The sequence below is a fragment of the Opisthocomus hoazin genome, chromosome 8 (assembly GCF_030867145.1).
Source record: "Opisthocomus hoazin isolate bOpiHoa1 chromosome 8, bOpiHoa1.hap1, whole genome shotgun sequence".
Lineage (NCBI taxonomy): Eukaryota > Metazoa > Chordata > Aves > Opisthocomiformes > Opisthocomidae > Opisthocomus > Opisthocomus hoazin.
The window spans coordinates 40,278,644-40,293,800 of NC_134421.1; the positions used below are offsets into that span (position 1 = coordinate 40,278,644).

Genomic DNA, 15,157 nt, shown 5'->3' on the forward strand with positions numbered 1-15,157 from the left:
GTGATTCTTCCTGCTGCAAATTAAGATAAGCAGAAAGATCAGTCTAGGTAACTTGGATGCATTTACTTTCCGTATTTCTTACAATTTTTTATTTTAATTGTAATTTTACATTTTCAACATAAATTTCTTCAGATACAATGAAACACTAGTATGGTAGGGACTGTGAAGTATGTTTTAAATAATATCCCAAGAATTTGTAATAATGGCAACTGTACCACCTTCTGGAGACTGCCTCATTTGGCCACACCTGGAGTACTGTGTTCAGTTTTGGGCCCCTCACTACAAGAAAGACACTGAGTTGCTGGAGCGTGTCCAGAGAAGGGCAACAAGGCTGGTGGGGGGGTCTAGAGAACAAGTCTTACGAGGAACGGCTAAGGGAGCTGGGGCTGTTTAGTCTGGAGAAGAGGAGGCTGAGGGGGGACCTTATTGCTCTCTACAGCTACCTGAAAGGAGGTTGTAGTGAGGCAGGCGTTGGTATGTTCTCCCAGGTAATTAGCAATAGGACAAGAGGCAATGGCCTCAAGTTGTGTCAGGGGAGGTTTAGATTGGATATTAGGAAAAATGTCTTTACTGAAAGAGTGGTCAGGCATGGGAATAGGCTGCCCAGGGAGGTGGTTGAGTCCCCATCCCTGGAGGTGTTCAAAAAACGTGTAGCTGTGGCACTTCAGGACATGGTTTAGTAGGCATGGTGGTGTTGGGTGGATGGTTGGACTTGGTGATCTTAGAGGTCTTTTCCAACCTATGATTCTATGATTTCACACTAACATAACTAATTGTGGCCAATTTTAGTGTTCTGTGTCCTGTGGAGTGGGGATTCAGCAAAGGGACATCTCCTGTCAGCTGAAGGGCCTGGGTAAAGTGAGTGAAGCAATGTGCAGTCGGGATACCCAGCCCGCTAGCAAGAGGCACTGCTGGCTGCCCGCCTGCCTGCCGCACCAGTGGTTGGCAGATGCATGGGAAGATGTAAGTAAGGCTTTCAACTTGTCTGAAGTAACTGAGTGACCTTGTAAGTTTTCTTTTTTTTTTTCTTTTCTCTCACATGTGGACACATTTCTAATAGCTGTTTTGTTACAGAACAAGTGACCATGCTGGATATTTAAAAGGTCAAGCGTGCAAAATTTTAAAGAGAGTGACAAAAAACGTCAAAGGCTTTGTTTACTCTCTTAGATGGGATATGCTTGTCTGCTCTTGTAGACAAAGCCTCCGGTGGAGCTCTGAGCAGGTCCCTATTAATAGAACTGCGTAATTGGAATGCAAAGCTCTTTACATAGCACATAAAATGTTTCCTAAACTTCATGATGAAATATCATTTGAAAAATCACATTTTAGGAATAGAAATGCAAAGTAAGTATCAGCTGGAAGTAAAAACCTTGCAGGTAAAACCTTTGGAGAACAGTGTATTTAAGAAGAGCTGTATGGAAGACTTACCAGAAGAGAGAAGAAGCAAAATAAAACTCAGCATTCTCCTACCAAATATACATTTTCATATTTAAGAACATCTAAAGATACCTTCAGGAAAGACATGTCATTTTAAAGATATGATGACCATTTTCTACATGCTAAAATTTTAATAAGTTTTGTAACTGTGTATGTGAATATACAAACATGTATAAAGAGAGAGGGAGGGAGAAAACCAAAAATCATGTGTAGTACCTGAAATGGTGTACAGAAGAGCCTGTCTCTTACTGTAACATTAAACAAAAGCCCAGTCTGTGCGTTTGTGGCATCTTAATAATCTGTACTGTTAAATTTCTGAAGGCAATCACCCTGAAACTTTGAATATAAGACTCAGAACTGTCAGGGACTCAATGCTGTAGAAGTGACTACCGTTAATACATAAATCATTTGTTGCTTCTCTGCAAAATCTGCATAATATGCGTGCGGTTCAGAAAGACGTATTTCTCTGTTAAGCTATATTGAGGGAAAGCTGACAATATCTGTTTCTTCCAAGTGTTGTCATCTTATATGAAGCTGTTAAAATCAGGAATTAGTGAAAGTGGCACAGAATGTCTTTTTAGCACAAATATACACTTTCAGAGAACAAGGGTGAATTTTCCTTTCCCTTCAAAGATTTGTGTATTCCAGCTAGGTATTCAGCACTCTTCACAACAAATGCATTATGTTTCACTACATCTTCCAGCAAGTTCGCAACGTCTTCCATATGGATATTACTGTTTGCTTGAAATTCCAAGGTTCAGTTCCCTTCTCTCACCAGATTTATATATAACCCTCTACATTTAGTATTCGTAGTGGTTCAAGTGTTTATCCATCTGTATTCGAGTCCCGATGCAGTAGGGTGTCCATTGAACTTGCAACGTTTTGCCCTTCTGTTTCAGCTCCGAATGCTCGTGTGTCATTTCCTCGCCTCACCAGTTACAGCACAGCAGAAACATTTCCAGATCTAGCATTTCTCCAGCTTGCAGCTGGCAGGCTGGCTGATAGCAGCAGCTGGCATTCTCCTACCAAGCAAATACGTGTTTTCATACTATAGAGAAGAATGTCTACGAAAGTAATGTATCAAACATAATGAAAAGGATTCTTCTGCCTGTCCCCATTACCTGATGACTGGGTTATTCCCTATGTGCCTAACATTCCGAGCTGCTCCATGCTATTGAAAGATCAGGTGTTTCTGTAAGTTACGCCAGCTGACTGTATCCACACTCCATCCCCTGATACAACACCACAGCAGGGAAGTTACTGAGAGGATGGAGCCAGGCTCTCCGCAGTGTCGCATGGTGGGAAGGCGAGAGGCAACGGGAGTAAGGTGAAGCTAGAGAAGTTCAAACTGGGTGTTATGAGAAACTTTTTCTCCATGAGGACATTTCAGGAAGTCGAATGGGCTGCCCAGGGAATTTGTGCAGTCTCCATCCTTTTGAGATTTTCAAGACCTGACTTGGTAAAGTTAGAGATTTCCTCTAGCAGAGGGGTTGGGCTAGATGGCCTCTAAAGGTCCCTTCCAACTCAAAGCATTCTGTGATTCTATGATCTGCTGTTGACATGTATTACTTAGCCTGTACCTCCACTTTTCTAGATTCTGGTACCAGCAAGTGTCTTATCCTGTCCTGGCAGAATGGTGATCACTTTTCATCCCACCAACCTGCCGCAGAGGGAGGTCTGAGGGAAAAGGCGCAGGCTCAACAAATACTGCTGCCCAAAGCTGCCACTGGCTTCATTAATATGTAGTTTTGTTTTCTTTTATCAGTGTAATATCGCATACATACTTACAACTTACAGGGATTCTTTTCATTTGGTTTTCAAGGCAAACTTATTGCTTTCATATTTCACTTAAATCCTTTTTTTGGCTTGTTCCTTTTCATACAGAAGAGCTTTTTCACTCAGCCTATCATCTTGGCCTGGCGTTTTCATTTTCTCCTCAGTCTCACCCAGCAGTTAAGGTGTCATGTCATTGTGCACTGTTGGCTTTTTAGCTGATTGGAGGTGCCTGAACTTTGAAAACATAGTAAAGAATTTTAATTCCCCGAGTAATCCAGTCTGACACTGACAACAGATGTCATAAAAGTTGTTCCTGTTTGGGTTTTACTGGTGTGTGACAATTGGCAAATAACTGCGCTCTGTAAATGCCTAGTTCAAGTACAAAAACTGTGACTGTTTTTCTTGCTCTCAGTGCTCAGAGTCATATAGAAGAAAGGAAATATATCGTAAGGTGAAGTGTGTGGATGAAAACCAGCTCCAAGTGGATGAAAGCTTCTGTGATCCTGCCACAAAGCCTCCATCAGCCAAAACCTGCAGAATAGCTCCCTCTAAATATGTTGTGCTTGCAGGAGAACTGTCACAGGTAAGTTATACTGCTTGCACATCTGTTATAAAACTTTACATTTGAGAATCACAGAATCACGGAATGGTAGGGGTTGGAAGGGACCTCTGTGGGTCATCTAGTCCAACCCCCCTGCCAAAGCAGGGTCACCTACAGCAGGCTGCACAGGACCTTGTCCAGGCGGGTCTTGAATATCTCCAGAGAAGGAGACTCCACAGCCTCCCTGGGCAGCCTGTTCCAGTGCTCCGTCACCCTCAGAGGGAAGAAGTTCTTCCTCATGTTCAGACGGAACTTCCTGTGCTTCAGTTTGTGCCCATTGCCCCTTGTCCTGTCACTGGGCACCACTGAAAAGAGCTTGGCCCCATCCTCCTGACACCCACCCTTCAGATATTTATGAGCATATATTAGGTCCCCTCGCAGCCTTCTCTTCTCCAGGCTGAACAAGCCCAGCTCCCTCAGCCTCTCCTCATAGGAGAGATGTTCCAGTCCCCTCACCATCCTCGTAGCCCTCCGCTGGACTCTCTCCAGTAGCTCTTCATCCTTCTTGAACTGGGGAGCCCAGAACTGGACACAGTACTCCAGATGAGGCCTCACCAGGGCAGTGTAGAGGGGAAGGAGAACCTCCCTCGACCTGCTGGCCATACTCCTCTTGATGCACCCCAGGATCCCATTGGCTTTCTTGGCAGCCAGGGCACACTGCTGGCTCATGGTCCACCAGGACACCCAGGTCCCTCTCCATAGAGCTGCTCTCCAGCAGGTCCACCCCAAGCCTGTACTGGTGCATGGGGTTGTTCCTCCCCAGGTGCAGGACCTTGCACTTGCCCTTGTTGAACTTCATGAGGTTCCTCTCTGCCCAACTCTCCAGCCTGTCCAGGTCACGCTGAATGGCAGCACAGCCTTCTGGTGTATTCACCACTCCTCCCAGTTTTCTGTCATCAGCAAACTTGCTGAGGGTACATTCTAACTCTTCATCCAGGTCGTTGATGAAGAAGTTAAACAAGACTGGGCCCAGTACTGACCCCTAGGGGACACCACTGGTTACAGGCCTCCAACTAGACTCAGCGCCACTGATGACACCCTCTGTGTGTGCAGAGAAAAAAAAAAAAAAAGTGTATTTTCATCTGAACATGGGTGCCTAAACTTTCTCCACGCTGAACTTTCCAATCAGCCGTGATTTATTCTGGAGACCGTTGTCAGTCTTCTGGTAGCCTCCCTGGGAGCGATCGACACCAGCTAGAGGGCAGCTGCCCCTACCGCAGGATTCCTTTGCTGGTTTCCAGGAAACGCTCTTGCAAGCTGATCTCACTGAAATGAACAAAAATCTTTGCCTTGATTCCAATGAAGTGATGGATCAGCGCCTTGTTTTCCTCGCACACCTGCACTACCTACCTGTACGCGTCTGTGTGTGTGCGGCAGCGGAGAGGGAACTCCTCTGGAACCGCTGTGAGCTCCAGGCAAAGGGCAGCACAGGATTTTCCATCCCTTGAGTGCGTAACAATTGCAGACCTTCACTTTTGCACGCTGACACACCAGCCCCTAGGTGGCACGCATCGGATTACGGGCTTTTGCCAAAGAGGCATGGGAGCTGGCTTATCTGTAACCGCAATGCTGCCAAAAGGTTCAGCTGCACAGAAATAACGCCTCTGCTTGGGGACTTTATTTCAGTGCTCAGCCAGCTGTGGGTTTGGTTACCGGCAGAGGATCGCATACTGTGTTGGAATCCATCCTGTTCAAAATCAGCACTCCCATGGTCTTCGACCTGTCGTGTACCGAGAATGCCCTGTAGAGCCATCCCCGTACGTTTATAAATGTAATATCAAAGGGTGTTCACAAGCAGCTACCTGGAGAGTGGGAAAATGGACCAAGGTGAGTACAGACGTGCAAGCTCATTTTTGATAGCTGCCTCAAAGACAAATGAATGCCAAGACTAATTTGCTGACATAATTATGTTAATTATTTACTACCTTCTAAACTAACTCTTGGTGGCTGTCCACTTCCAGTGCTCAGTCTCTTGCGGAGTGGGGGTAAAGGAGAGAACCGTCGCATGTATGACTGAAAATGGCTTATCCAGTGAATTGTGCCTGCCACATTTAAAACCAGATGCCAGAAAGATCTGCCGTGAGGAAGAATGTAAGTGACAGCTGCAGTTTTCAGCTGAACCTAATGTTTTCCCAAGTTATTTATATAAAAGCTATAAATTTATTTGGAGCACAAAGCTAAGTCCTAAAACTAAGCCCTGTTTGTGAAATATTAATATGATTTAATCGTTCATTTTGAAGGTGACATTTTTACCACCTGCAAAGACATCCAGATTAAAAAAGGGATTACAAAGGATGATGAATACCAACTTAACATTAAGGGAAGGATGATAAAGGTACTCTTAATATTTATGAGTTTTTATGAGCACATATTTTTATTAAATAATACTTTTCTAATAAAGATCTTGCTAAAGGGTTGTGTTTTCTTTCGCAGATTTATTGCTCAGGCATGCACTTAGAGAATCCCAAAGAATATTTGACATTAGTAAAAGGTGAAGCAGACAACTTTTCTGAAGTATATGGATTCAGGTACAAAAATAGTTTTGTAACTTTATGTAGTGCATTTTTTTCTCCCAAAACAAAAGAATAAAACAATACTTACTTTCGTGAGAGCAGAGGAGTAGAATTTTTTTCCTTGATTTTCTATTTTGAATATACAGGTATATGAATACAGAAATGCGGAAATGTGGTTACTTATAGGCTGAAATTATGTTAATTGCACTAACTGATTATAAAAATTTTCTTGACTTTAGTAGAAATGGTGTGGAAATTAGTGGTTCAGTTGAACCAAAATTAATGGCTAAGCTTCTTGTTCAGTAGCTGTTTAATATTTTTTAAGCAGCATAGTGCAATGCAATTTTTTTTCACTACCATGCTGTGGAAAAATGCTAAAAGGAAAACTTAAATCTTTGCTATTCTCTAGATTGCAGAATCCATATGAATGTCCTTTCAACGGAAGCAGAAGGCAGGACTGTGCCTGTCGAAATGATTACCTTGCAGCTGGCTTCACGGTTTTTAGCAAAATAAGATTTGATGTAGCCTCCATGCAAATTGAAAGTAAGCGTTTTGGCAGTTGTCACCAATGTGAGCATTCCATTGAAATTGGCACTGGTCGTGATCACAAAATTACCATTTAACCTAATTATAAATCCAATTATGCCATTTTTGGACAAACAAAATTCTTATTTCCTTTAGGAATTCAATGGGAATTTCAAAGAAAAAAAAATGGAGAAACCACCCCTCCTTCCCTAGTTAGTTTGTCCCAAGTGGTGAAGTGGCATGAATAGTGCAGATTTGTATTTTACACATGAACTATCTTCAGTTTCTAAGGCTTTTTTTTCCCATTATTCCCCTGCCTGCTAGTCCCTGGCATAGTTTTCTAGAGAAAGTCTTACTATGCTGTAGTTAGTCCCATCTCAGACCTAGGCAGGAGTACCAAATGGATGGGGAATCTTGCAGCACTCTCAAGCGTCTGCCTGAAGGTGGCACGGTGGCCCACAACCAGCTCACTTGGAGCTACATCGAAGTGCCCATCCATCCTCCTCCTAACCCCCTCCAAGCTCAGAAAGGAAACTGAACTTGTAGGTTGGTTTGATTCTGTGTTAACTGAAATGGACTATTTAAAACATAGCTTGTAAAATCCAAACAAAAACACATGCATAAAAAAACCCCAAAACCAACAAACAAAAAACCCCTACCTAAAACAGCCCCAAACCCTCTCACGTTAATGCTTTTCACGCTGTTTTCGACTGACCTTCTAATGCAGCAGTTTCAGTGTTGAGTAATTTTCTGTTTTCTAGCCACAGATTTTCTTTTTGCTCAGACTGTACTTGGGAGAGCAGTTCCGTTTGCTACAGCTGGAGATTGCTACAGTGCTGCCAGATGTCCGCAGGTATTTAGGATTTCTTATGCCTTTGAAATGTGTGTGTAAGAGGGGAGAAAAAAACCAAAAATCTGTGTGACTGGTTTAGAATTGTAAGGTTCTAAGATGATGTTCTATTCTGTCCGATCTTCTAAATTAATAAATAGTTTTATTCTTACTCCTTTCTCTCCTGTTCCACCATATTTTTTTTTTTACCTGTTTCTCCCTCAAATTGTTTACTCCACACTTTCCGTCTAGGCTCCATGTATATATAATCTGCTTTTAACATATTTCATGTATTGCTCTCCCTCTCTCTGGACATAATGTATCCTTTGTTAACCCTAATCCCGCCTCAATCTTTGTTCTTCTCCAGTGACTCTTCTTTTTGATAATCCTGCAGAATTTTTATCTTATCTCTGTTTCTCTCCTGACTCTTCATATCCTTGAAGACTGCCAGAGGAAATCAATCCTCTTCAGCAGTATAATTTAAAATTTATATGTCCACTGGTGTGGCTATATTAGTGTTCTAATGTGGACTGGATGGTGCTGTTCAAGTGAATCTCTGTATTGTCCCAGTTTACTGTTTGTTGGTTCACGTCACAGAGAAGTCTTGGAAGACGTGAACAGGATGCCTTCTGGATAAAACTAAATCAATTAATGAGGTCCAGAAAGGCCTTGATGAACTCCAACTGATAACAAGGATTCAGTCTATGGGACTAGATGGGAGTTAGTCAAAAGTAAGACCCCGATCTGTGTCCTGTTTACAGACATCGGGCTCTCTGGCCTGACGCTTTCACTCTACAGATCTGCTCATGCTGCAGTGTCCTGCTTGCTAGCGCAGACATAGCCCTAGTCTGAACTAGTCAACCTAGGCTGCCTTTGGAGTCCACTGGCAGAAGTGAGATTCCCTAGAAAATAGTTCAGCTAATCTTACCCTGTTGGACACCTTAGGATGAGGTCAGCTGTGCTCTGGAAGTGCATATTCTTTTTCACTGATCATAAAGGGAGTGAAGATCAACTAGCTCAGACTCGTATGGAGGTGAATCCTGCTGTCCATCTATCCTAGCTGCTTAAACTTCAGGCAGGCTACGTCAGTGGATGTGTTTGAGGGCAACTAGAGACACTTTTTGTACAGTTTAGGTACAAATGAAGTACCTTAGTTAAGCAGACTTAACCCCTGACGAGAAAACAGTCGGAGTTCATTGCAGTATTGGACATCTTCAATCTGTAAATTCTTTGGGCTTAGTACAATACACATCTATTTGCCATCTGTAAGTTGGTAAGTCATTCTGCTAGTGTGATTTTATACTGATGCATTTCCATCTGTAAGACCTGCACTGAAACTAGCACTTTTCATAAAGTAGAAAGGCCTTGGTTCCTGCAGTTGCAGTCCCTGAAATCTGTTCCTGGCCTGCAGCGTGCTGCATGACATGACAGACAGCTGTTAAGCTATCGCTATAATTGTACATAGCCCTTCCCATTTAGTTGTGCAAAATGGTATCACTGTGAATGAAGTTATTTGGGACCTGTTAATTTTAGAAAAATGTTCCATGCTCTTTGTATGAATTTCCTCCAGATGCTTTATTCATTAAATGGAAATCTTGGGCTTTGGGGGTACTTGAAGAACCTACCCTATCCATATGAGCTTACATCAGCTCATCCTGAGTATATGAGTGCTATAAACTCAGCAACTTTACATAGAAGTGCTCTCAAAACAGCATCTGCCGTACTGAACAACAGAAGACTGGATTTTTATGAAAGAATTTCAGTGAACCACAGGAATAAAGGCTGAATGCTGTACTTTTACGTATGCACATATTCATATAACCACACAAATACTTATATACACAAATAATATATCTGACTGACAATATTAAGCAATAAAATACAGATGCTACCATAGGTAATAGAAATGTTATCTTTGCTGAAGCTTGGATCCTGGGATTTAGACAATTTTAACTAGGTCTGAATACAGAAACTCAGGCCTTAAGCGAATTGTATGGAGGTGTGCAGGAGTTTCCTGGTTGTAGGGGTACCTAAACTGACCATTAGGCTTTTTGTGGAGGTAGTACTTCTCTTTTTTTATTGCACTTCTGTGTGAATGCAGTTTAACCATTTTATGTACCCCAGTTTGTTTACCAAGGCAGTACAGTTTGTTGCTTTTAAGATATTTCCTATTCTTATATGAGCTGACTGTTCTAAAGCTAGTTTTCAGAGTATGTATTTGTGTAGGCAAATATTTTAGAATCAATAAACTCTTTTGAATGGTTTATATTGCAAAAACATTCAATTTAGCCATAAATTTGTTTATTTTAACCTCCACTTATGTTCGTGTTCAATTATGTTATTTGATATACTGAAAAAAAAGTGGAAGATGAGATGATGATGCTTGAACAGTGTGCTCACAATAATTTGAGAATTAGATGGCTAAGAAGTGATTGGTTTGTAATTGCCAGATATCAGTACATCCTGACCATGTTATTTCCAGATAGTTCAGGCACTTTAAAAAAACCCCAAAAAGTCTTTCAAGAAAGTCAGCCTCGTTCTTTCATGTTGCAAGTCTGTACTTCTTGCAAATTAAAATTTAATATACACCAAGGAGACTAAAATAATTTGAATTGTCTGCTGTTAGTTCTGTATTCAGGCTCTGCAGACAGATGCTACAGATCAGTAGATTCACGGGGGCTACTTACTGCAGAATAGCTTGTACGCGTGTCTATGTCCTGAGTGTCAAAAGCCCAGAATATAATGCAGTGTAACTAACGTAGGTGAAGTACACACCTTTGAGCACTTGATGTCTAGATATATCCTAAGTGATACATGCAGATATGCCAACATAAAGTGTTTTAGTGTTTTGAACTCTGTTTATCAATCAGCTTTGTATTTTACCTTGTGTGCTTTTTTGCTCCTTTTTTTTTTTTTTTTTTTTTTTGGTCAGGGACAGTTCAGCATTAATTTGGCTGGTACAGGTCTGAGATTATCCAGTACAGCCAGGTGGATTGCTCAGGGCAACTATGCAACTGCTGACATACACAAATCCCATGTAAGTCGATGTTGTTTTCCTTTACCTGCTCCAATGGCTTGGAATATTATGCCCCAAGAGAGGGAAGTGATGACTCTCTAGTGAAAGCTAGTTGTGAATCAAAAATAGTGCTCAAGGTCTCTGACCCATCGAAGTTGTCTTTCAGATGTAATGCGACAACTATATTTAATCACACCGCCCAGAATCTAATCCAAATCAACACTGCCTGCCCTTCTTTTACTGATTTTAAGAGCCTATTGTTACTTTAATCTGGTTTACTAAAAGTTTTGGAGACCTAATAATACTTAAAAAAAACCCACCCCACAACATTCCAAAAAACCATTTTATTAAAGCTACCCTGCTGCAGAGGATCCTTACAGGTTTCTTGCCTCCAACTTGTTTCATGCGGGAAACCGAACGGCCAGTTAAACGAGAACAGTAGGCATGAATGGTTTAAGAGGACATTGGGTGGTCAGCCGGGAAAGCAGCTGTACGGCGGTACTGGTAAAGAATCCCTGTGCCCGTTTTGCTAATCTGATGCTATCTCTTGATTTAGTATTTGTAGGTACGATTTGTCAAAAGGTCAATTGTGTGCAAACCTCAAAGAGCCTTTTTGTACAACTGTGTTTTCAATTGCTTTTCTTGATTGACTGTTCTCTTTGTCTCACTCCCAGGATGGTACTAAAATATATGGAAGATGTGGAGGATTTTGTGGAAAATGTATTCCTAACACCATTATTGGTCTCCAACTTCAAATACAGTGAGAACTGTGATGTGGTAAGAGCATCAAAGCAGGGACATCTGCCATTTAGGTGCAAATTGTAGGTGCTGTGTATATATATAAAGTCTTTCATCTCTGTAATGCTCATTACTGTAATGCTCACTACTAAGAATTCCTGTTTTCTTCAGTGTTTATTCAGGGATGTATGGGCTGTTTGTGGGCTAGCAAGTGCATAAATCACAATCATAAACCTTCAGGTATTGATGGAGAGGCATTAATTCAATGTACAGTGTATACCAGCAAGTAAATTGCACTGAGGTTACTACCATGGGTAACACTCTAAATTGTACCACAATTGTAACACTTTACCTGCAACTAATCAGTGCAATTCTTTATGCAGTATTCGGTAAAGTTTATGCTCTACTGGTTTTCTTGATCATTAAAATATAGAAAGGAATGAATCATTGCTGTATAGAGGAGACAGGTAATAGTTTCAAATAATTCCAATTTTGTGAAACCTTTTAGGAATTATCTGTCAATAACTTACAGCAGAAAAGTATGTAATGAACATACTTGAGATAGTTTCTATAGATCTGTGGGTTTCTCTGTCAGTAAAAGTATTTTCCCCCCATCCCTTTCTTTATATTCTTTGTGGTGCTCAGATACTAGCAATAATCCGGAGAAGTGTGGTTTAACCTCTGTAGTCTCTATAGCACATGTTAAACATCTAGGCTTAGTTTTGTTGTGGTTACAGGAAAAGAAAATAAGGAAAAAAATTGCTTGGATATCTGATTTTAAATCCCTGCCTCTCATCCAAGTATACTGTAAAAGCAGTGTATTCTGTTTACCGTAGCATCCAGTATGTGATTGTATGAATATGTATTTACTTAAACACTTTCCATATATGCCTTACTTCTTTATACTGGCCAATGCATATTAGTAAAAGCTGTAGTGTGTGTCCCTCATAGTCCAATTCAACATAATTTTCAATAACCTTAGTGAAAACCCTGCTAGTTAAAATCATTTGTTCCAGAAGAGTAAGTGTGTGAAAGAATTACAAGGTTTAAAAAACAATCTCGCTCTTTGATTTGTTGTTTTGTATTACTTTACAGTCCAGAACTGTAGTAATATACACATATAAAGATACTGTGTTTCAGGGCTGACTCTCAGGTATACAGAATAATATTTTCTACATGCATAATAATATACATTCTGCACCTGATAACTATACATGCTTTTTCTGACAATATACATTCTGTAAACCAAATATTTGTTTTGCATGCCAGTACAATTGGGAGATCAAATGGCAGCTATATAATATTTTTACCCACAAAGAATTAGCCATGAATTAGCAATATGTATAAATTAAAATCAATACTGTATCACAGATATGTAAGCAGCTACTTTTTAGATAACACATGTAGGTAATTATTTTGTGATCTCTGCATCAGAAATGTAGTTTTGCACTATGTGCCTTATATTAGTTGTAAACATTAATAAGAATATAAAACATTATTTTCCTAGAAATGTTTACGATTATAATTAAAATCTTGTAATTTATAAAATATTTATATAATAAATGTGCTTGTGTGAATGGTACCAGAGTACTTTTGCTTTTTTTTTTTTTTTGTTATTGAATGCTTAATACAAAATGTTGCAAAACCCTTTCAACTTGTTTATGTGCCAGATAACTACATTCTTAATACCTCTTTACTGTAACAAACATTGACTTATACTGGAATAACTGCCATGCAAGTAGGTTGTAGTCATAGGAATATTTTCCATGGAAGTAAACCCTGCTTCAGGGGTACAGACTCCATGTCTGTCTGTTCTTTCCAGCTGTCCCCCCATATTCACCTACACCTTTCTTGGGGGGTTGCCCTATAAATCATTAACTGAAATAACCTTTCTCCTCCTTGTGCTAAACTCAGGTCAATTCATTTATAGCTTGGTCTCTAAACAACGGCTGTGGCAGAAGGGGAACTGCAGTTGTCTTCCGTCCCCAGGAGGACCATGTTATTTTCAGCCCTGAAACTCCAGTTAAGGGCTAGGAAGCACTCAGCTCTGCTGCCACAGAATCACTCTGAAAATCCAGTACCAGACAAAGTGACATTTAACGCAATATTCAGCACAGCATGGTTCTATTGAGTAATGTTAGTGATTTTTGAGTAAAAATGTATTTCTAGAATTAAAGCTAACTGTGTGGCACAGTGTCAACTTCTGCATAAAACAGCTCTGTATTGTATTGTAATTTTTTGAGTCTTTTCTTTCTTTCTTCCTTGTTTTGGAGTTCCAGGCCTAGTTTAGAGAGAAAGTACTTGTGTGTTCTGGCATTTTGTGAATTCCTTGTGTTAGGATTTTTATTTTGTTAAGAAAAAGGGCTTAATCAATCATCTAATTTCAACTTACTAACTTTCCATCCTGAGGGCAATTTAAGGAAAACCTGAGCCTGATGATCAGCTCTGAAGAATTTGGAGACTTGATGCTGACATGTTAGAAGGTCCATGCAAATAAATAATCATGGGTTGTACTTGCATGTGATGTTTCCATCTACTTTAATTGGCGTTGCTTGGGTTTCCATAGCGCTGGGCACCAGAGATGGGTGCCAGAGCAGCAAGGTGCTCCGTGGGAACACTGCAAGCTCCGCCTGGGGGGTCTGCTCCTGATGAGCTGCCCACAGCTGGGCACCGTCACACAGCTCGCCAGCTTTGGATGATGCTTAGGAAATGAAGCCCTCAACTGTCCTGTCACTATTCTATACAGAAAAAATAATAATGAAGGAACGGTAATAGTTAAAGATGACTGTAACAATACTTTTTTTTTTTAGATGTCTTCTAGGACATTTTTAATCCCTTCAGTAATAGCATTGAATATTAGGTGACACAACTACACTTACTTGCTTGTATGCATGCACACACACACATACACGGCTGATCTGAATATTGAATGCTGAAGATGGACTAGATGTAAAAAACATTGTTGCTCACATTTATCTAACAAAATGTCACTCGGCATGCTAAGAAGTGTTGTACTGCCATGTGTAGGTACCTGTGACATCTCTTGATGAAGACATAATTGAGATTTTTCTAGTTGAAGATGTCCCTGCTCACTGCGGGGGGTTGGGCTAGATGACCTCTAACGGTCCCTTCCAACCCAAAGAATTTCTATGATTCTGTTTTTTACCTGTGTTTCCCCTGAGGTGATACTGTGGGGGTAGTAGAGGAGCTGGAAACCCTGGCTTTGGGTCCGCTAACGGTCTCCATTCTAGCTGAATCCACCCCGGCATGGTCTGTTGTGCCACTGTGCTGGCAGAGAGGAGCAGAGTATGCCCAGGCGTTTGATCCAGGCGACGTGTGAGGGCGTTGTACAATCAGAAGATCCCATATAAATGGGAAGGGTTGCAATGGTAATTTTGGCGTGTGTATATGTCTCTGCAGGCCTTTGATGGATGGCCATGTATTCTTCTTACCTAACCAAAAGGCTATAATGTCCAAGACATACTCAAAAAGAGGAGGTGAAGCATTGGGGTTTTTCAGCCACTCCTGTAACCTGGAATATCTTCAGCATAAATTCTTGGTTTTGTTCACAGTTTGAAATAAAAATTACATATAACTAGCAAGGGGTTTATGTTTTTGCAGCTTTATTGTACTAACACATGAGATGGTTTGGAAATAGGCTGAATAGATCACAGAAAAAGTAAAGTATCGCTTTCGAATTGCATTCCTGCTTCACAATATTG

At 40.8% G+C, this 15,157-nt stretch overlaps 1 protein-coding gene across 6 annotated transcripts in view; it reads left to right on the plus strand.

Annotated features, from left to right (window-relative positions):
- The window catches only part of ADAMTS20 (ADAM metallopeptidase with thrombospondin type 1 motif 20), a 112,038-nt gene extending 99,121 nt beyond the window's left edge, over positions 1-12,917 (plus strand). For 3 of the 6 annotated variants that reach the window (XM_075428136.1, XM_075428138.1, XM_075428137.1), the window contains exons 30-39: positions 790-963; positions 3,626-3,796; positions 5,441-5,641; positions 5,776-5,905; positions 6,055-6,149; positions 6,248-6,342; positions 6,737-6,870; positions 7,614-7,705; positions 10,614-10,718; positions 11,372-12,917. In XM_075428136.1, coding sequence (XP_075284251.1) covers positions 790-963; positions 3,626-3,796; positions 5,441-5,641; positions 5,776-5,905; positions 6,055-6,149; positions 6,248-6,342; positions 6,737-6,870; positions 7,614-7,705; positions 10,614-10,718; positions 11,372-11,461 — 1,287 coding nt within the window. In that variant the 3' untranslated portion in view covers positions 11,462-12,917. The remainder of the gene's footprint in view (positions 1-789; positions 964-3,625; positions 3,797-5,440; positions 5,642-5,775; positions 5,906-6,054; positions 6,150-6,247; positions 6,343-6,736; positions 6,871-7,613; positions 7,706-10,613; positions 10,719-11,371) is intronic. The other 3 variants (XM_075428139.1, XM_075428141.1, XM_075428140.1) reach the window with 3 other exon arrangements.
- The last annotated feature ends 2,240 nt before the right edge of the window (positions 12,918-15,157 follow it).